Here is a 21,111-nt window from a genome sequence, read left to right as displayed (position 1 = left end):
GACGCCACACAATCTCCCTAAAAAATAAATCAGCAATATGGTTAGCATCATCTGTTTTCCTACAAGAAATAAAATGAGTCATTTTAGAAAATCTATCTACAACGACAAAAATAGAATCCATACTTCGTTTAGACCTTGGTAGTCCTACAACAAAGTCCGTGGAAATATCAACCCAAGGTTCACTAGGAATTGGTAAAGGTGTATATAATCCATGAGGTAAAGATCTAGATTTTGCTTGCCTACATGTAATAAAACTTGACTACATCTCGTTTCATGTGTGGCCAAAAGAAATGCTCTACCAACACTTCTAGAGTTTTTCTTACTCCAAAATGTCCCATTAGTCCCTTACCATGAGCTTGTTGGATTAATAATTCCCTTAATGAACAATTAGGGACACAACCTATTCACTCTAAAAAGAAATCCCTCATGCCTATAAAAATTCCCAAATGCAATATGCTCACAAACATCAAACATATTTCCAAAGTTAGGATCATTAGAATATAGATCTTTAATGTATTCAAATCCTAACAATTTAGTGTTCAAAGTAGAGATCAAGGTATACCTTCGAGATAAAGCATCTACAACAATATTTTTCATACCTTGTTTATATTTGATCACATAAGGGAATGATTCATTAAACTCCACCCATTTTGCATGACGTCTATTCAACTTACTTTGGCTCTTCAAATGCTTCAACGATTCATGATCAGTGTGAATGACAAACTCTTTGAGCCACAAGTAATGTTGTCAAGTCTCTAAAACCCTCACCAATGCATATATCTCCTTGTCATAAGTTGGATAGTTCAAAACTGCTCCGCTGAATTTCTCACTAAAATAAGGAAGAGGTCGATCTTCTTGTATTAGCACAACTCCAATACGTATTCCTGATGCATCACACTCAATTTCGAAAGTTTTAACAAAGTTAGGTAATGCAAGTAATGGTGCAGAACTTAGCTTCTCCTTAAGTAAGTTGAAAGATGCAACTTATTCATTATCCCAACGAAACCCAACATTATTTTTAACAACTTCAGTCAAGGGTGCAGCTATAGAACTAAAATTTTTAACAAATCTCCTATAGAAACTTGCCAACTCGTAAAAGGTACCTCAGTTATCATTTTTTGTGTTGGCCACTCACGAATTTCCTTAAGCTTTTCTTCATCAATGGATATTCCCTTAGCACTAACAATATAACCAAAAAATTCTATTTGACTAGTGCAAAAAGAACATTTTTGAATGTTAGCATACAATATTTTATTTTGCAAAACAAGTAGAATTTTTTGTAAATGATTGACATACTCATCTAAATTCTTACTATAAATCAAGATGTCATCAAAACATACTGCAACAAAGTTCCCAATATAAGCACGCAAAATATGATTCATTAATCTCATGAAAGTACTAGGTGCATTAGTTAGCACAAATGACATAACTAACTATTCGTACAAACCATTCCTACTCTTAAAAGAAATTTTCCATTCATCTCCCTCACGCATGCGAATTTGATGATAGCCAGACTTCAAATCAATTTTAGAGAAAATGTAATAACCATATAGTTCATCTAGCATATCATCTAATCTAGGAATAGGATGACGATACTTTACCGTAATTTTGTTGATAGCCTTGCAGTCAACGCACATTCTCCAAGTTCCATCCTTCTTAGACACAAGCAAAATAGAAACTGAACAAGGACTCAAACCTTCTCGGACATACTCTTTTCTCATCAACTCTTCAACTTGCTTTTGAAGTTCCTTCATCTCCATAGGATTACTCCTATAGGCTGGTCGATTAGGAGTGGTTGCTCCTAGGATGAAGTCAATTTGGTACTCTATCCCCCTAAGTGGTGGCAATCCATCAGGGACTTCTTCAAGAAAGACATCATAAAATTCTTGTAAAAGAGATTTAACAACACTAGGCAAAAAAGGGTTAAGATTGTTAGTATTGAAATAAACCTCTTTGTACAAAAGTACAATTATCGGCTGTTGAGAATAAAAAGCTCTCTTAACCTCTTTTTTTTTTTTGTATAAAACTCCCTTTTTTACTCTCTTGCTCTAGATTTTTTTTTTCTTTTTCATTCTTTTTTTTTCACTCCTCTCATCCACACTTTTTGTTTTCTCACACTCCTTTTCTTTTTCATTTGTTTTCTATCACAATTTTTCATTTTTTCACTCTTTTTTTTATCCTCAATTGATCTTCATATACTTACTTAGGAGTTAATGGTACAAGAGTTACAAGTTTACCATGCATCTAAAAAGAATATTTATTTGTGAAGTCATTGTGCATGACCCTCCTATCAAATTGTCATGGTCTACCTAAAAGCAAATGACTTGCATGCATTAATACTGCATCACAAAGAACATCATCATGATACGTACCAATGGATAATGAAACCAACACTTGTTTAGTGACCTTAACTTCCCCGCAATCATTCAACCATTGTAGTTTATAAGGTCTAGGATGTTTAGTGGTAGGTAAGCATAATTTCTCAACCAAGATAGCACTAGCAAAATTAGTGCAACTTCACCCATTTATAATCATACTACATACCTTGTCTTTGATGTGACAACGGGTATGAAATATATTGTCTCGTTGTTCATCTTCTTCCTTCACTTGCACATTTAGAGCATGCCTAATGACAAGGGCTTCACCTTCGACAGGATACTCTTCTACATTACTTTCCATCAATGGTGCACGACATTATCATCTTCAGACTCACTCTCAGTTTTAATATCACCATTTTCTTTCAAAAGCATAATCCTTTTGTTTGGACATTATGAAGCAATATGTCATCTTCCTAAACATTTAAATCATTTAATATCTTTATTTCTTGAAGATTGGATAAGTTCTTTACCTTTGACTATGGAGACCCAGCATCTTTATTCTTCAAAAACTCGGTCTTACTCTTTGATGCAAATTTATCATCTCTTTTATTCAAACTAGATTTCCAAGTGGATGAATTTTGACCATGCTTGATTGAGCCCTTCCTTTTGAGTTGCCTTTCAACTTTCATGGACATATGCACCATATCTTCCAACTCCGCATAATGTTGCAACTCCACTACATTTGTAATTTCTGGATTCAAACCTTATACAAATTTTGTCATGGTTGCTTCTCGGTCCTCCTCCACATTGGCTCGAATCATGGCAATCTCCATCTCCTTGTGATATTCCTCCATAGTTTTGGATCCTTGGATTAGACTTTGTAGTCGTTGGTACAAATCTCGATAGTAATGTAATGGCACGAACCTCTTTCTCATAAAAGATTTCATCTCTTCTCAAGTGTCAACGGGTCTCTCGTAGTTTCTTCTCCTGCTTAGAATAATTTAATCCCACCAAATAATAGCATAATCAATTAATACAACAGTTGCTAGTTTTACCTTCTTCTCCTCAGAGTAGTTGTGACAATCAAACACTAATTCAACTTTCTTTTCCCACTCCAAATATACGTCTGGATCGCTTTTGCCTTGAAATGAAGGAATCTTCATCTTGATATTTCCCAAGTTTCTATCAACATAATTATTCATTCTTCCTCTTCTACCACTAATTCTAGCATGACCAGATCTGCCACTAGAAACTCTATCATCAATGTCCTCTGATAGGCCATCATCATTATCATCATCATCATCATCATCGTTGTTGTCATCACGATTATATTGCCTTGAATTTCATGTAAGAACTCTACTAGCTTGGCTATTTTGCAATCCTAAAATTACAGCATCTTGTCTCTCTAATCTATCGAGAATTTGATTGAATCTGATTTCCATGCGTTCCAAGTATTGTCTCAAGGCTTGTTGTTTAAGTATTTCTCTAGGTCTTGCTTCCTCTCCACTTGTCACCATTAATGCAATCTGTTAACACTCAATCACTCAACTCACTAATGTTAGCTCTTTAAAGAAATTAGAATTGTGGCAATTTCCCTATAAGCGTTCGTTGACTAATTTAAACTCCCAAAGGTATTAGGATAAAAGATAGGAATTGATATAAAAATACAAGTTGCAGAATTGAAAATTGATATTAAGGACTAAAACGAAATTTACCAGAATTAAATCTTGGCAGAACTTAAAAGGAAAATGCGGAATTGGAAAATGCAAATATACTAGGCAAGACTTTAAAGGAGATGCGGAGTATACTAGGCAAGACTTTAAACAAAATACGGAATTGGAAAATGTAAGTATACTAGGCAAAACTTTAAAAAAGATGTGGAATATACTAGGCAAGACTTTAAAGAAAATACGAAATTGGAAGATGCAAGTATACTAAACAAGACTTTAAAGAAAATGCAGAATTGGAAAATGAAGTATAAAAATAACAATTCTCTATACCCACCTTCTTCTTTTTTCCTCTCTTTTTTTATCGGCCCTCTTTTTGCTGAAAATATTTTTTCCCTTTTTTTTTGAATTTCAACCTTTTTTATAGTAACAAGATGACTAAAACTCACTAAGATTGAGATGATGATGATAAGTAGATAATTTTGAACAAAATAAACAAATATTCAAGCACAAAAGAAAAAGGATAACGAAATTAATTTAGAAAAACCAAAGCTCTGATACCAAATGATGTGAATCCAAAGAAAAAGATATCTCAAGAACCCACAACGAATGGAAGAAGAAAGAAAGAACTAAACCGACAAAATTGATGAAAAGAACCTCGACCTAATGCTTAGAAAAACATGAACCTTAGTATAGAAGATGGTAGACGCTGTAACCTTGGGATGGAGGTTGATAAGTCTTCGAACGCTACAAGGAAATGCCTTGATAATTTTTAATTCAATGAAGAACCAACAAGTGAGAGTCTCACTGTGCTTTAGATTGAAAAATATATCAAAGATACATGTGTGACAGTCACCCCCTTTACTTTTATATCTATAAGGTGACCAAAAAATCCTAAAAGGTCAAAAGAAAGCTCATTTAGTAAAGGCCTATTAGACTACTTAACCATTTTAAACTTATGACTTTATTACAATCCAAATAAAAGTAGAAATTGAGTCTAAATTGAGCCTACATACCCCCACTACATAGACATGAGACTTAAGTGCTAATTAAGCTCATCTAAAGCTTGAATTAGGTTGACTATGTCGAATGACTTGCTCTTGGTCAAACCTTCTTCAATGATAGCTTTAGCTTTCATATCTTCAATTAGTACATTAAATGTTTCCTTCATCTTTCTAGCCTTAGCACTTGTAATTGGACCTCCATTGATGCATAATGGATCATCATTAATATCTAGAGTGGGTTGACCATGATCCATATCGTTAGCTTGTTGCTCTCTTTCTTTGACTCCATCAAACAGTTTATCCTTCTTCTAATTTGATGTTGCTGATCTAGTTCTTGAGCAGATCCCATCTTATGAGTTTCGCCTCCGATCGTGTAGTTCCAGGAATTTCTCTTAGAGCTCCTTTGTTGACTCGAAGGCTCCGATCCGATTGACTTCTTGTGATGGTAAAACGCTTAGCAGATGGAACTCTGCTTTGCAGTTTGCCATGAAATCGACCTACTCCTTCTTTGTCCATTAGTATTCTTCTTTACCCTTAGGTGCTACAAAACCAAATTTCATTATTAAAATCAAATCAAAATATGTTTTAAAGAATACCTCCATCCTTTTCTTCCAACTCGTGAATTCCTCCTCAAACTTTGGTAGGTAGATGCTCGGTCCGGCCATCTCGTGTGCTTCATTCGACGGTTAGTTCTCCTGAAGCTGTTGGGCTCTGATATCACTTGTTGATCCCTTTGGCGATCGACTAGAGGGGGTGAATAGCCTGCACAACAAAAACACAAAAATACCTTTCTCGACTTTATAGTTTAACAATAATACACTTACATAAATGAAATAAGAAACAAAAAAGGAAGAGGCACAACGAGATTTACTTGATTACAACTGAGGAGGTTGTTAATCCAAGAAAGTTGAACGCTCACTAAATTCTCCTTCAGGCGGAAAAGTCTCATTATAACAATTAAAGCACTAGATCAGAAAACTAAATCGAAAGAAAAATAATCACAAGTGTTCTGTCTAAACTTCTAGGACTAAGACTGTATTTATAACCCTAATCGGGACGCCTAGAAGAATTCTAGGCGCCTGGAGGAAAATTTTTTTATCTTCGTCACAACGGGATGCGTCGCGTCACGTTCCGAATAAAAACTTGCTCCAGGTGCTAGGAAGGGTTCCGGGCACCCGAATTCAAAAGTCAACATTCGGTTGACTTTCTGTCCCGATCTTCTGCTCCGATTCCACTCGCATTGGTCCGGATCTTCCGCTCAGACTCTGCTCGCTTGGGTGATTTCGGCAATCCAGAATAGGTGTAACGACCCAACTCCTGGGTACTAATCTGTGAGCCGGATCGCTACATTAACTACTGAAGCTACTGTGCGGAAAACTGGGTAAAATAAAATTTCACTAACTGACTCGGTTAATCTGACAACTGATACACCCATGCTGTTATAAGGAAGGATTCAAGACCCTTTCCGGTTGGTGTACATGTGCTAAGGAGGATACTTGACCTCCCATCTGAGCTAGGGACTCAGAACTAACTTCCCAGCTAGCTGCTGATCGATCCACGGATCGATCAACTTGCTACGATTCTGTGCCCTGCTGGATCGGTCTGCGGACCGATCCAGCAGTCGGCAGACCGATCCAGGTGTGTCTGGATCGGTCTGCAGACCGATCCAGGCACCTGGAAACGCTGGATGCTCTCTGTTCGGTGCTGGATCGGTCGGACGACCGATCAGATAGCATACAGTAGCATACTATATGCCTCTGGATCGGTCGGCTGACCGATCCAGGATCCTGATACTGCAACGGATCGGTCGGCAGACTGATCCAACTCTGATACGAAATCAGAGTTTCTGATTTCAGAACTTTCAGGCACTGGAACGTACCACAACTCACAGACATAGGTTCTAGATACATGAAAAACAATCTAACATTAACCTACATGCGTCCTAAACTGAACAAACTGAATAGTGCATAGTTTTACTGGATTAAAACATTTAACCAGCTAAGGATTAAACTATAAACAAACTAACAACGTAAATGCTGGAATTAAGCTGTTTCGACCCCTAGGATCTTTATTCCAAACCCCTTGCACACACACACCTCCATAGCATTGTCCTCCAGCCTCCGTTAGTCCACTTTCCTTTTACCTGTATCTGCAGTATAAGAAAAGTAGTACCTGTAAGCTAAAGAGCTTAGTAAGAAACCATCTACCTCACAAAAACATGCAACGATGCGAGTATGGTTTTTAAATCATGTTGTTTGAAACATACTGAATATGCAAGCATGGCATGGTATCATACAAAGCATAAACTGGAACTGAAACATGGTATAGCATATAAACTGAACATGAAACTGAACTAGTCATACATATATCTAAATCTGTACATGAACTCAAATCATGTAAACTGAACCTGACTGAACTGAAAGCTAAATTAGTGTTCTCCTCACTAGTTTCAAATTTGAAAACTATACATATAATAGATGAAAATACTAAACATGTTGTTGGGCCCTGGCAACTGTACTTACTGTACGCGCATCCCTACGAGACCCGGGATTGCAAGTTCCTAATCCAGCAAGGTTACTAGGTTATCTGAACCTAGGGACGACTGTGGGAGTCCAGCCCATGGATATCTGATCCAAGTACAGTGCCAACTGAATAAAAGTAAAATACTGAATACTGTTTTATTTTACTTTGCTGTTCTAGGTTATCTGAACCTAGAGCTAGGTTATCTGAACCTAGAGGCTACTGTGGGAGCCTACCCAATGGATATCTGATCCATATAGCTGTAATAACTGATAAATAACTAAATAAAATGTTTCTAATATATTTTACATGCTGTTAGGACGCCTATTGGTGCATCCTTCTGAACTGGGCATTCTACCGAATGCTTGGTGTGCACTAAAAGAACACCCTAAAACTGAAAACTGTAAAATTACTGAACTAACGCCAAAACTAACAAGCGAGAGCAATTATACTGCAGGTGAGGGGTTTCTTACCTCCTATTCATAATTTCTTACGATTCTATTCGCTAGAACTCCGGTGGAGATGATCTTCGCGACGATCCGCTCGCGTCTACGTGTTCTTCTCGCGAAGGGGAACGTCCTCGTATCGAAGATCTCGCCGGAAGAAGTTCCCTTGGCCCTTGGGGCTTGGTGTGCCGTGAGAAGGAGGAGGAAGAGGGGCGCCGGCGTGAGGGTTTGAGAGGAGAAGGTGGCGTGAGGTTTTGTGAGGAGAGGGCTGCTGAACCAAATTAAACCAAACCCAACTTAAGTAATTAATTTATATTAAGTGGATTATTGAACCCATCTCTAATATAAATATAATTGGTTCCTCTTTCTTTCAGCACGGCCCTGCTGGGTTCAACTGGTTACTAGCATTATCCCTTACACCATAGGTCTCGGGTTCGATTCCCGCCTAAGTTATTTTGCGGTTCTAATTATTTTTGCTACTTCCGCTACTCGAAAAATTCCGATAAAATATCTAAAAATTCCAGAAAAATCATAGAATAATTCTAAAATAAATTCGGGAATTTTTCGGGCTTTACAATCCCCCATACCTTATAAAAAGTTCGTCCCCGAACTTAAAACAATTCTGGGTACTTCTGTCTCATGCTGGCCTCTGTCTCCCAAGTCGCCTCTGCTGCTGTGTGATTTTGCCAGCTGACTTTGACTAATGGTACTTCCTTGTTCCGTAATTTCTTTACTGCTCGGTCTATTATCTGAATAGGCCAACTTCATAGCTGAGATCATCACGGACCTGTACCAACTGGGGCTCAATCACCTGGGTGGCGTCTGGAATATGGTTCTTCAGCATGGAGACATGAAATACGTTGTGGACATCTCCCGAGGTAGCTCTAGCTCATATGCTACCTTGCCCACTCTCTTCGTGATAAGGTATGGTCCCACATATCTGGGAGCTAGCTTGCCCTTCTTCCCAAAACGCATGACTCCCTTCATGGGAGCTACTCTGAGGAAAACTGTATCCCCAACTGAAAACTCTAGGGGTCTGCGTCGTGTATCGGCATAGCTCTTCTGACGGCTCTGTGCTGTCTCTATCCTCTGGCGAATCTGCTGTATGGCTGCTGTGGTATCTGCTACTAGATCTGTCTGAAGCTCTAGTTCCTTCTGTTCACCACTCTCATACCAGCAGATTGGTGATCTGCACCTCCGCCCATAGAGTGCCTCATAAGGTGCCATGCCGATAGTGGCCTGATAACTGTTGTTGTATGCAAATTCTGCTAGACTCAGATATTTGCACCAACTTCCCTTGAAATCTAGGGCACAAGCTCGGAGCATATCTTCGAGTACCTGATTTACTCGCTCCGTCTGACCATCTGTCTGAGGATGGAAGGCTGTGCTGAATTTTAACTGGGTGCCCATAGCTGACTGTACACACTTCCAGAAGTGTGATGTAAATCTGCTGTCTCTGTCTGATATAATGGTTCGTGGGACTCCATGCAGCCTGACAATCTCCTTGAGATACAACTGAGCTAGCTGCTCCATGGAATAGGATATTCTAATAGCTAAGAAGTGGGCTGATTTAGTCAACCTGTCGACTATTACCCAGATGGCATCAAAACCATTCGTGGTTCTGGGTAATCCCACTATGAAGTCCATAGAGATATCCTCCCACTTCCATTCTGGAATTTAGATCGGCTGCAGAACTCCTCCTAGTCGTTGATGTTCTGCCTTAACCCGCTGACAGGTTAGACAGATGCTGACGTATCTTGCGATATCTCGCTTCATCCCAGGCCACCAAAATCGTTTCTTTAGATCCTGATACATTTTGGTGGAACCAGGATGCATCGCATAGGGAGTCCTGTGAGCCTCGTCTAGAATCTATTTTCGTAGTTCCTCCTGGTCTGGAACACAAAGTCTGTCACCACAGTACACTACCCCACTGGCGGACACTCTGAACTCTCCATTTCCTGATTCTGCTAGCCCTTGCTTGATTTTCTGGATTTCAGTATCCTGCTCCTGAGCTGTCTGGATATCATCAAGCAAGGTAGATGCTAAGGACATAGTGGAAAGCTGCCCGACTATAAGCTCGAGACTAAAAGCTGTAATCTCTTTCCTTAGGGGTGGTGACATAGCTGCCAAAGATAATAAGGTGGCACTGGACTTCCTGCTGAGTGCGTCTGCTACCTTATTAGCTTTCCCTGGATGGTAGAGGATATCTATGTCATAATCCTTGACCAGCTCTAACCATCTGCGCTGTCGCATATTCAGATCCTTCTGAGTAAAGAAATACTTCAGACTTTGATGATCTGTATATACTCTGCACTGAGCTCCGTACAAATAATGTCTCCAAATCTTGAGAGCGAACACCACTACTGCAAGCTCAAGGTCGTGAGTAGGATAGTTCCTCTCATAATCCTTGAGTTGTCTGGAGGCATAGGCGATCACCTTGCCCTGCTGCATCAGTACTGCTCCTAATCCCAATTTAGAGGCATCACTGTAGATGTCGCCGTGGTTTCTGGTATAGCTAAAATAGGAGCATTGGTCAATCTCCGTTTTAGTTCACTGAAGCTGAGTCCTCCGTCCACCGAAATTTCTTGTTCTTTCCGGTGAGAGTCGGTGGGGAGGCTATCCTGGAGAAGTCCTCTACGATTTCTAGTAGCCCGCTAATCCCGTAAAGCTTCGATTTCACCGCGTTCTTGGGTCTCATCCGATTTATCGCTTCTATCTTCTGGGATCTACCATAACACCATCCTTGGAGATGATGTGACCTAGAAAGGCTACTTGTTCTAGCCAAAATTCACATTTCGTGAATTTGGCGTACAGCTGTACTATCTTCAGATGCTCTGCATGGTCCTCCTGAGTGCTTGAATAGATAAGAATGTCATCGATGAACACGATGACAAACTTGTCTAAGTATTCTCTGAATACTCTGTTCATGAGGTCCATGAAAGTAGCTGGAGCATTTGTCACGCCGAAAGGCATGACTACGAACTCATAATGTCCGTATCTGGTCCTGAAAGCTGTTTTAGGTATATCACCTTTCTTGACTCTAACCTGGTGATATCCTGATCTGAGGTCAATTTTTGAGAACACTGTGGCTCCCTTTAGCTGATCAAACAGGTCATCTATCCTGGGGAGAGGGTACCTGTTTTTAATTGTGACCTGGTTCAAGGCACGGTAGTCTATGCATAGGTGCATGCTTCCATCCTTCTTCTTCACGAACAACACAGGTGCTCCCCATGGTGAGTGACTAGGGCGTATGAAACCCTTGTCAAGAAGCTCCTGTAATTGCTCCTGAAGTTCCTTCAGTTCTGCTGGAGCCATGCGGTACGGTGCCTTGGAAATTGGATTTGTGCCGGGAATGAGCTCTATCTCAAATTCAATCTCCCTGTCTGGTGCTAAGCCTGGTAGCTCTTCAGGGAAGACTGCTGGGTAGTCACAAACGACTCGAACCTCTGATAGCTGTTGGTTCTTGTCCTGGCTGGTGTTGACTACATTTGCTAAAAATCCCATGCATCCTGAATCCATTAGCTGCTGTGCTTTCAGTGCTGAGAGAAACTTCCTGGCTTTTCTCTTTGGTTTTCCCATGTACTCAAACTGTACTCCTGCTTCAGGTTGGAATATGACCTTCTGTTTACGGCACTCTATAGAAGCGTCGTATCTGATCAGAAAATCCATTCCAAAGATGACATCGTAGTCCGTCATTTCTAGCACTATCAGATCACCAAAAAGTTCTCTGTCTGCTATAATGACTGGCACTGCTCTGAGCCAGTGCGTAGATGCCATAATGTCTCCTGAGGGTAGTGTTGTCAGAAACTGACTATTGAGTACCTCTGGAGGTGTTGCTAATTTCTCGGCAAATGCCCTGGATACATAAGAGTGGGTTGCCCCAGTATCGAATAAGACAGTTGCATTATGCTGTAAAATATTGATCTGACCTGTGACAACTGTCGAGGCATTTGCTACGTCCTCTCTGGTCAGTGAGAAAATCCTGGCATTTGTGTTAGCTGTGGGGGCTTCTAATCTGCCCTGACTGATCTGTGGACCATCTAAGGCTGCATACATCTGGTGTAGCTGCGCTGGCTGAGCTCCATACTGTATCGGCTGAGGCTGAGGAAGACTGTTCTTGTTCGGGCACTGCTTAGCCATGTGCCCTTCCTGTCCACATTCAAAACAACCTCGCGTACCCTTGCGGCAAACTCCTGGATGATGTTTCCCACAAGTAGTACATTTGGGATGTCTGGAATGTTTTCCAGCTGGTCCTCCTTTTGGGTCACTGCTTGCCTTGCGTTTCCCCTTCCAGTTGGAGCTATGTCCCTGTTGTTTCTGCTGAGTACCTGAGCTAGCTTGTCCCTTGGGCTCTGTGAAAACCTGCTTCTGCTGGGTGATGCTGTGCTGATAGTGCTCAGTGATCAGAGCACTACTCACTAGCTCCTCTGTGGTTTGTGGCCTATGAACGCCACTAGCCACATTCATTGCGATCTCTGGTCTGAGCATCTTCAGCATCAACCGTACCCATTCCTTCTCTGAGCTGACTAGTTCTGGACACAGACGGGCCAACCTGTTGAATTTCTTCACGGCTTCCTGAACTGATAGGTTACCCTGACGAAACTCTGTAAACTCGTCATAGTGTCGGTTCGTGACTTGCATGTGAAAGAATTCCTCGAAGAATTCTTTCTCGAAGTTGGCTCATGTCATCTGGTTTACTGGCCACTTCGGTTTAATCCGCTCCCACCACATGCGTGTGTCTCCTGTTAAACAGAAGGAGGCACACTTCACCTTTTCGTGCTCTGGCCAGTCTAGAAGTTCCATCGTGCTTTCCAGTGTTTTAGACCATGCCTGAGCATCCCATGGTTCGCTGGTGCTTGAGAAGTTCTCGGGCTTAATTCTCTGCCACTAGATAAGGTAAGCTTCTCTCTTAGCCCCTGCTACTGGGGCTACTGGGACTGGTACTGCAGGCTGAGCTGGTACTACCTCTGTGATTACTGGAGTCGTGAGGTTCGGTACTGGAGTGACTGGGGGAGTAGTCTGCTGGTTAGCCTTTAAGGAGGCTATCTCCGCTGCTCTTCAGTGAGCCATTAGTCTTGTAAGGTCCGGGGAGGCATCAACTACACTCATCTTGGGGCTCAGCCGCTGATGCTTTCTTAGCTGGACGTCCTCGTACCATTTTCTAAATAGCAGAGAACACATATATATAACTAGGCTATCATGTTATAGTTAACTACTGGTAACTTGTTAAATACTATCACTGTAAACATGAATTAATTAACTATCAACATGAAAGCAAACATGACAGTACATATAACTGATATGAAAGCTGAAACAAAACTGGGTGAGAGATGTTCTTACTTGGAAGCTGTAGGCACAATGCTGATGTGTGTGTAGGAAGTAAGGAACTTGCTCTGATACCACTCTGTAACGACCCAACTCCTGGGTACTAATCTGTGAGCCGGATCGCTACATTAACTACTAAAGCTACTGTGCGGAAAACTGGGTAAAATAAAATTTCACTAACTGACTCGGTTAATCTGACAACTGATACACCCATGCTGTTATAAGGAAGGATTCAAGACCCTTTCCGGTTGGTGTACATGTGCTAAGGAGGATACTTGACCTCCCATCTGAGCTAGGAACTCAGAACTAACTTCCCAGCTAGCTGCTGATCGATCCACGGATCGATCAACTTGCTACGATTCTGTGCCCTGCTGGATCGGTCTGCGGACCGATCCAGCAAAGGCTGGATCGGTCGGCAGACCGATCCAGGTGTGTCTGGATCGGTCTGCAGACCGATCCAGGCACCTGGAAACGCTGGATGCTCTCTGTTCGGTGCTGGATCGGTCGGACGACCGATCAGATAGCATACAGTAGCATACTGTATGCCTCTGGATCGGTCGGCTGACCGATCCAGGATCCTGATACTGCAACGGATCGGTCGGCAGACCGATCCAACTCTGATACGAAATCAGAGTTTCTGATTTCAGAACTTTCAGGCACTGGAACGTACCACAACTCACAGACATAGGTTCTAGATACATGAAAAATAATCTAACATTAACCTACATGCGTCCTAAACTGAACAAACTGAATAGTGCATAGTTTTACTGGATTAAAACATTTAACCAGCTAAGGATTAAACTATAAACAAACTAACAACGTAAATGCTGGAATTAAGCTGTTTCGACCCCAAGGATCTTTATTCCAAACCCCTTGCACACACACACCTCCATAGCATTGTCCTCCAGCCTCCGTTAGTCCACTTTTCTTTTACCTGTATCTGCAGTATAAGAAAAGTAGTACCAGTAAGCTAAAGAGCTTAGTAAGAAACCATCTACCTCACAAAAACATGCAACGATGCGAGTATGGTTTTTAAATCATGCTGTTTGAAACATACTGAATATGCAAGCATGGCATGGTATCATACAAAGCATAAACTGGAACTGAAACATGGCATAGCATATAAACTGAACATGAAACTGAACTAGTCATACATATATCTAAATCTGTACATGAACTCAAATCATGTAAACTGAACCTGACTGAACTGAAAGCTAAATTAGTGTTCTCCTCTCTAGTTTCAAATTTGAAAACTATACATATAATAGATGAAAATACTAAACATGCTGTTGGGCCCTGGCAACTGTACTTACTGTGCGCGCATCCCTACGAGACCCGGGATTGCAAGTTCCGAATCCAGCAGGGTTACTAGGTTATCTGAACCTAGGGACGACTGTGGGAGTCCAACCCATGGATATCTGATCCAAGTACAGTGCCAACTGAATAAAAGTAAAATACTGAATACTGTTTTATTTTACTTTGCTATTCTAGGTTATCTGAACCTAGAGCTACGTTATCTGAACCTAGAGCTAGGTTATCTGAACCTAGAGGCTACTGTGGGAGCCTACCCAATGGATATCTGATCTATATAGCTGTAATAACTGATAAATAACTAAATAAAATGTTTCTAATATATTTTACATGATGTTAGGACGTCTATTGGTGCATCCTTCTGAACTGGGCATTCTACCGAATGCTTGGTGTGCACTAAAAGCACACCCTAAAACTGAAAACTGTAAAATTACTGAACTAACGCCAAAACTAACAAGCGAGAGCAATTATACTGCAGGTGAGGGGTTTCTTACCTCCTATTCGTAATTTCTTACGATTCTATTCGCTAGAACTCCGGTGGAGATGATCTTCGCGACGATCCGCTCGCGTCTACGTGTTCTTCTCGCGAAGGGGAATGTCCTCGTATCGAAGATCTCGCCGGAAGAAGTTCCCTTGGCCCTTGGGGCTTGGTGTGCCGTGAGAAGGAGGAGGAAGAGGGGCGCCGGCGTGAGGGTTTGAGAGGAGAAGGTGGCGTGAGGTTTTGTGAGGAGAGGGCTGCCGAACCAAATTAAACCAAACCCAACTTAAGTAATTAATTTATATTAAGTGGATTATTGAACCCATCTCTAATATAAATATAATTGGTTCCTCTTTCTTTCAGCACGGCCCTGCTGAGTTCAACTGGTTACTAGCATTATCCCTTACACCATAGGTCTCGGGTTCGATTCCTGCCTAAGCTATTTTGCGGTTCTAATTATTTTTGCTACTTCCGCTACTAGGAAAATTCCGGAAAAATATCTAAAAATTCCAGAAAAATTATAGAATAATTCTAAAATAAATTCGGGAATTTTTCGTGCTTTACAATAGGACTCGCCCGAACCCATTTTTTAATCTTTAAGCAATCTTCATTGCGACTTCTTATCCCTTGGAAACGTTGTGCGCCTCCTTCTCGTCCGTCAGCGTATTCTTCCGCAGCACCTCATCCTTCGGATGCACCGAGCTCGTCGACTCTCTCCCGTGTTGTCCTTCTCGCTAACTGCGTCTTTCGCTTGACTTCCTGTACTCCTATGTTCCTGCAACTTAGACACAAGAGTTAAATACTATCATTACCTAACTTTACTTAGTTGATCACATTAAAACTATCACGAAATACTTACACATTGTCTGTTGGACCCCGTGGTAGTTTTGATGTGATCAACCAAGTTGGTTAGGTCCTGCTGTGTTTGATCCCTGTGTTTGAGTGTGCAGGAGCTTAGGAGCACAGGAAGTCGAGCAGAAGACGCAGCTAGCGAGAAGGACGGCACGGGAAGGGAGCCGACGGGCTCGGTGCGTCCGAAGGACGAGAGAGCTGCGGAAGAGTACTCCGGTGGGCGTGAAGAGCGTGCGCGACGTTCGAGGGACGTTAAGCTGGGACGGAAGGCTGCTCGAGGAGAAGGCCGGGAATTGGGTTCGGGTGAGCCCTATTCCGGTTGGCCGCAATCACCCAAAAGATCGGAGCGTCGGAAGTCAAAGTGGAGCAAAGAAACAAGCTGGAATGTTGAGCTGCCAGCTTGGAGGCGCCTCCATCAGGCTTGGAGGCGCCTCCAGCTTGAAGGCGCCTCCAAGGGCGCCTTCAGGCTTGATGAAGGCGCCTTCAATAGTCTGTCCTTCTACTGATAAGTTTTATCCATTTGCGTGCGGAGGCGCCTTAAACCTTGTTGGAGGCGCCTTGGACCCTCGGGATAGACTTTCCAGGAGCTATAAAAAGGCCCCTGGAGCTAGGAATTCATAGACAACTCAAGCAATCAATCTGTAGTGTTTCCTAGCAATAGTTCTGAGCTTTTGAAAGTGTAAAAGGCTTCTCCGCCTTCAGCAAAGGAGAGTTTCTTTTAGTGCGCTTCTATTGCCCTGGATTAACAACCTCCTTGGTTGTAACCAGGTTAATTCTTCTGTGTCTTTCTTTTACTGTTTTATTATTTTGTTAAATATTGCACTAACTGAGTTGAAAGTACGAGGAGGGTATTTTCGTTTGTGTTTTCAGCAATTCACCCCCCTCTTGCCGGTCTCCGCTGCACCAACAAGTGGTATCAGAGCCTGATCGCCTCAGAAGGACTAACCGCCAACTGAAGCACTACGATCAAGACGATGGACGGAGCAAACATCCATCCCCCGAAGTTTGACGGAGACTTCGCCACCTGAAAGCGCAAAATGGAAGTATTTTTTAAAACCGATTTTGATATTCTTATTACAATGAAATATGGTTTTGCAACGCCGAAAGACAAAGAAGAAAACACATGGAGCTAGAAGGAGCAAGCCGATTTCGTCGCCAACGGAAAGGCAGAGTTCCACCTGCTCAGTGTGCTGCCGCCGCAGGAGGTAAATCGAATCGGAAGCTACGACTCAGCGAAAGATCTCTGGGAGAAATTCCTGGAGCTTCACGAAGGTACTTCCGAAGCGAAGCTAGCGAAGCGCGACATCCTCCGGAACCAGTTAACGAACCTCCGGATGAACCAAGGTGAGAAGGTAGCGCAACTCCAAGCGAGAATCAAGGAGCTGATAATGCAACTAACGAACCTTGGAGAAGAGGTAACTAACCGGGACTCTATCCGGTATGCGCTCAACGCCTTCCCTAGAACTCCAGAGTGGGCTTCCTTAGTAGATGCGTATTACATCTCTAAGGACCTCGAGGTAAGTACTTTAGAACAATTATTTTCCACTTTTGAACTTCACGAATCTCGAGTTTCAGAACCCAACGGAGCAGAGAAGACAAGTCAGAACATTGCCTTAAAGTTCTGACTCCGAAGCCTCAGTCGACGAATCCGAAGCGGCACTACTGGTAAGACGCTTCAATAAGTTTTTTAGTACTAATAAATTTAAATCGCAGAGACATCATCGAAAAAAGAGGACAGTTCGCTGCTACAACTGCAATGAAGAGGGACACATCAAAGATGACTGCCCAAAGCTAAAGAGAAAGGAGAAAGAAAGGGCAAAGCCAAAATACAAGAAACCAGAACCCTCCAAGCACAAGAATCTAAAGGCTACTTGGTCAGATTCGTCAACCTCTGAGTCGGACATCGAAGAATTCTCAGGGTTAGCGCTATTGGCGAACCATCAACCGGAAGAAGACTCAAGCTCAGAGATGAGCATCGATGAAGGGGGAGGAACATCAGAAGAAGAAAGCAGCAGTGAAAGGGGAGCGTCACCAGACCAGGTAAGTAAGGTACGCAATCTAACCCCAACTCAATCTTTCAAATTTATCAAGTCTCTTTCTAAAGAGTTAGATCAATTAGAAAAAGAGAATGCTGAACTAAAATTGAACCTAGCAAGAGCATGCCCGTTAGAAATGTATGATCATCTAAAATCAGAAAATGAAAATTTAAAATTAGAAATTGAAAAATTGAAAAATGATGCATGCTTAAAGAAATTTCCAAAGTCAAAAATTAGAACTTATGGTAAATTAAATTGGTATATAAGAAAGCATCAAGGTCAACTTAGAAAAATACCAAGAAACTATGTACCCCCTAGATTTTTGAATAATCCTGTAGGAAGGAACCTCTATTGGGTTCCAAAATCTGTGCTTAATTAATTTTTCAAAAATTAAAAGCTTAAAGTGAGAAAATTAAACATTGAAATTCTCTATGGAAGCTTTGTCTAAGGAAGTGGTTGTTGCTCCAATAACCAAGAAGGCCTAGTGCCTCGCCACAACCTGGAAGCTAAAATATTGAAAGAAAATGTTTAATTAACTTTCTGGAAAAGCATTAAACAAGAATTAAATAATGCTTTGAAAGTTTATCAAATATTTGTTAAATTAAACAAAAATTCCTTAGAAATTTTTTTTAAAAAAAAAAAAAATTTCTAACTTAATTTTTTTTTGGGGTTAGAAATTTTCTGCTGGAAAATTCTAAAAGCTCACTCACTTGACTTTTTCTACTGGAAATTTTCTACTAGAAATTTTTGGAACATTTACTTAAGTTTTTTTTCACTAAGAAATTTTTTTGGAAAATTTATTTTAACTTAGCATTTTTAACTGAGAAAATTTTCAAAAACATCAATCTTACTTGAAAATTCTTAAGACCCCATTTTTGCTGTGATCAAAGGGGGAGAGAAAAGTACAAGTTTAGGGGGAGTTAGATAAATTTAAAATTTCTTTTATTATAAATGTTTAGGGGGAGTTAGAAAATTTTAAAATTTCCTTTATTTTTATAAAAAGTGTTGCAATTTTACTAATTGCAAAAATTATGTTTAAACTTGTTAGTTTAGTAATTTTTCTTTAAAATTACTTTTTATGTCTATTTTTAACCCTAACTTGAACTTGGGTTGATGCACATCAAAAAGGGGGAGATTGTTGGACCCCGTGGTAGTTTTGATGTGATCAACCAAGTTGGTTAGGTCCTGCTGTGTTTGATCCCTGTGTCTGAGTGTGCAGGAGCTTAGGAGCACAGGAAGTCGAGCGGAAGACGCAGCTAGCGAGAAGGACGGCACGGGAAGGGAGCCGACGGGCTCGGTGCGTCCGAAGGACGAGAGAGCTGCGGAAGAGTACTCCGGTGGGCGTGAAGAGCGTGTGCGACGTTCGAGGGACGTTAAGCCGGGACGGAAGGCTGCTCGAGGAAGGCCGGAAATTGGGTTCGGGTGAGCCCTATTTCGGTTGGCCACAATCACCCAAAAGATCGGAGCGTCGGAAGTCAAAGTGGAGCAAAGAAACAAGTTGGAATGTTGAGCTGCCAGCTTGGAGGCGCCTCCATCAAGCTTGCTGAAGGCGCCTCCAAGGGCGCCTTCAGGCTTGATGAAGGCGCCTTCAACAGTCTGTTTTGACCGTTTGCGCTACGGATAAAGTTTTATCCGCTGACCTAGCTGGAGGCGCCTTAAACCTTGTTGGAGGCGCCTTGGACCCTCGGGATAGACTTTCCAGGAGCTATAAAAAGGCCCCTGGAGCTAGGAATTCATAGACAACTCAAGCAATCAATCTGTAGTGTTTCCTAGCAATAGTTCTGAGCTTTTGAAAGTGTAAAAGGCTTCTCCGCCTTCAGCAAAGGAGAGTTTCTTTTAGTGCGCTTCTATTGCCCTGGATTAACAACCTCCTTGGTTGTAACCAGGTTAATTCTTCTGTGTCTTTCTTTTACTATTTTATTATTTTGTTAACTATTGCACTAACTGAGTTGAAAGTACGAGGAGGGTATTTTCGTTTGTGTTTTCAGCAATTCACCCCCCTCTTGCCGGTCTCCGCTGCACCAACATTGTCGTCACTCTTCTCGGTCCTCTTGGACAGTGAATTCTTCCCCTTCTTAGAACCCTAAGAAACAACATCATTTTTTATCATACACAACACAATTGGTATATTACCAATGCTTCGCAATTGAAACAAGGAATGGAAATGCTCACCTTCTTCTTAGGAACTTCTAAACATCGTCGCCATCCTTGCCATTCAACTTTCTCTTCTTGGTTTGTGAAAGTGGAGGCAGGTCCACCATTTTTTATCAAGTAGTTATCTTCTGCATAATTGGCAGCTACATGAGGAAGAACACTAGCAGAGCTGGTGCCATCATAGCTGCCTTGGTTCCAATCAAAAAGATCACAGTGAGAACTGTGATCAAAGCAAAACATCTCCTGAGAACCGAACAATTGCGCCATGACTTGGGATTCTTCCTCTCCCACCATTGCAGCATCAAATGAGCTCCAGCTCGAGCCCAATCCCTGAAAATCCATGCTCACAATGAAAACTTTTGTGGTGAAGGAGAAGTCTGTTGGTGTTGCAACCTCATTCAGGGAGAGGCGCAGGGAGGGAGATCGCAGCCGGGAAGGGAGGTCGCGGCCAGGTTGAAGCGTAGGCCCAGGAAGCTCGCGGCCGGGCTGGGGTCATGGCCAGCCCTGCTTGTGGGCGGTCTAAGCTCACGGCCGGCCTCGCGGCCATACGGAGAGGTGGCCTCGAGGCGGCGCTTGGCCGCCGCGTGCTGGAGAGCATCGGCAGACATCACCAGCACGTTAGAGAAAGATCAGGATCGGGATGGAGGAATCGAAGGAGAAAGATCGGGATGGGGAAATTAGGTTTACGGATTGGTTAAACGCCGTTTTTGGTAGCAATTGGAATCCGCTACCGAGTTTTTCCTCAACTTTGCCTACATTTAAACCTTTGTCGGGCTTTTAAACGCTTTTTGCGACACAGGGACGACCTCATTTGGAATGAATTTTGAATTTATTCCTAAATTTTGGGATGAATTTAAATGAAATTTTAATTAGTCATAATATTTATGACAAATTTAAAATTCATTGTTAATTTATAACAAATTTTACAATGATAATATTTTAATAATGGATTTTACGATCAAAGTTTTTAGTTGCTAATTTTACGATAATTTTTTTTATT

At 41.6% G+C, this 21,111-nt stretch overlaps 1 protein-coding gene across 1 annotated transcript in view; it reads right to left on the bottom strand.

Annotated features, from left to right (window-relative positions):
* LOC121990921 overlaps positions 1-20,592 on the bottom strand; it is a 31,634-nt gene extending 11,042 nt beyond the window's left edge. The window contains exons 1-3 of the mRNA XM_042544970.1: positions 20,505-20,592; positions 20,130-20,441; positions 19,965-20,040 (exon numbers count right to left, since the gene is read on the bottom strand). Of these exons, the coding sequence (XP_042400904.1) occupies positions 19,965-20,040; positions 20,130-20,405 (352 nt within the window). The 5' untranslated portion in view covers positions 20,406-20,441; positions 20,505-20,592. The remainder of the gene's footprint in view (positions 1-19,964; positions 20,041-20,129; positions 20,442-20,504) is intronic.
* Positions 20,593-21,111: the final 519 nt, after the last annotated feature.

The sequence above is a fragment of the Zingiber officinale genome, chromosome 6B (genome assembly GCF_018446385.1).
Source record: "Zingiber officinale cultivar Zhangliang chromosome 6B, Zo_v1.1, whole genome shotgun sequence".
Lineage (NCBI taxonomy): Eukaryota > Viridiplantae > Streptophyta > Magnoliopsida > Zingiberales > Zingiberaceae > Zingiber > Zingiber officinale.
This window is presented reverse-complemented; position numbering and strand designations above follow the sequence as displayed.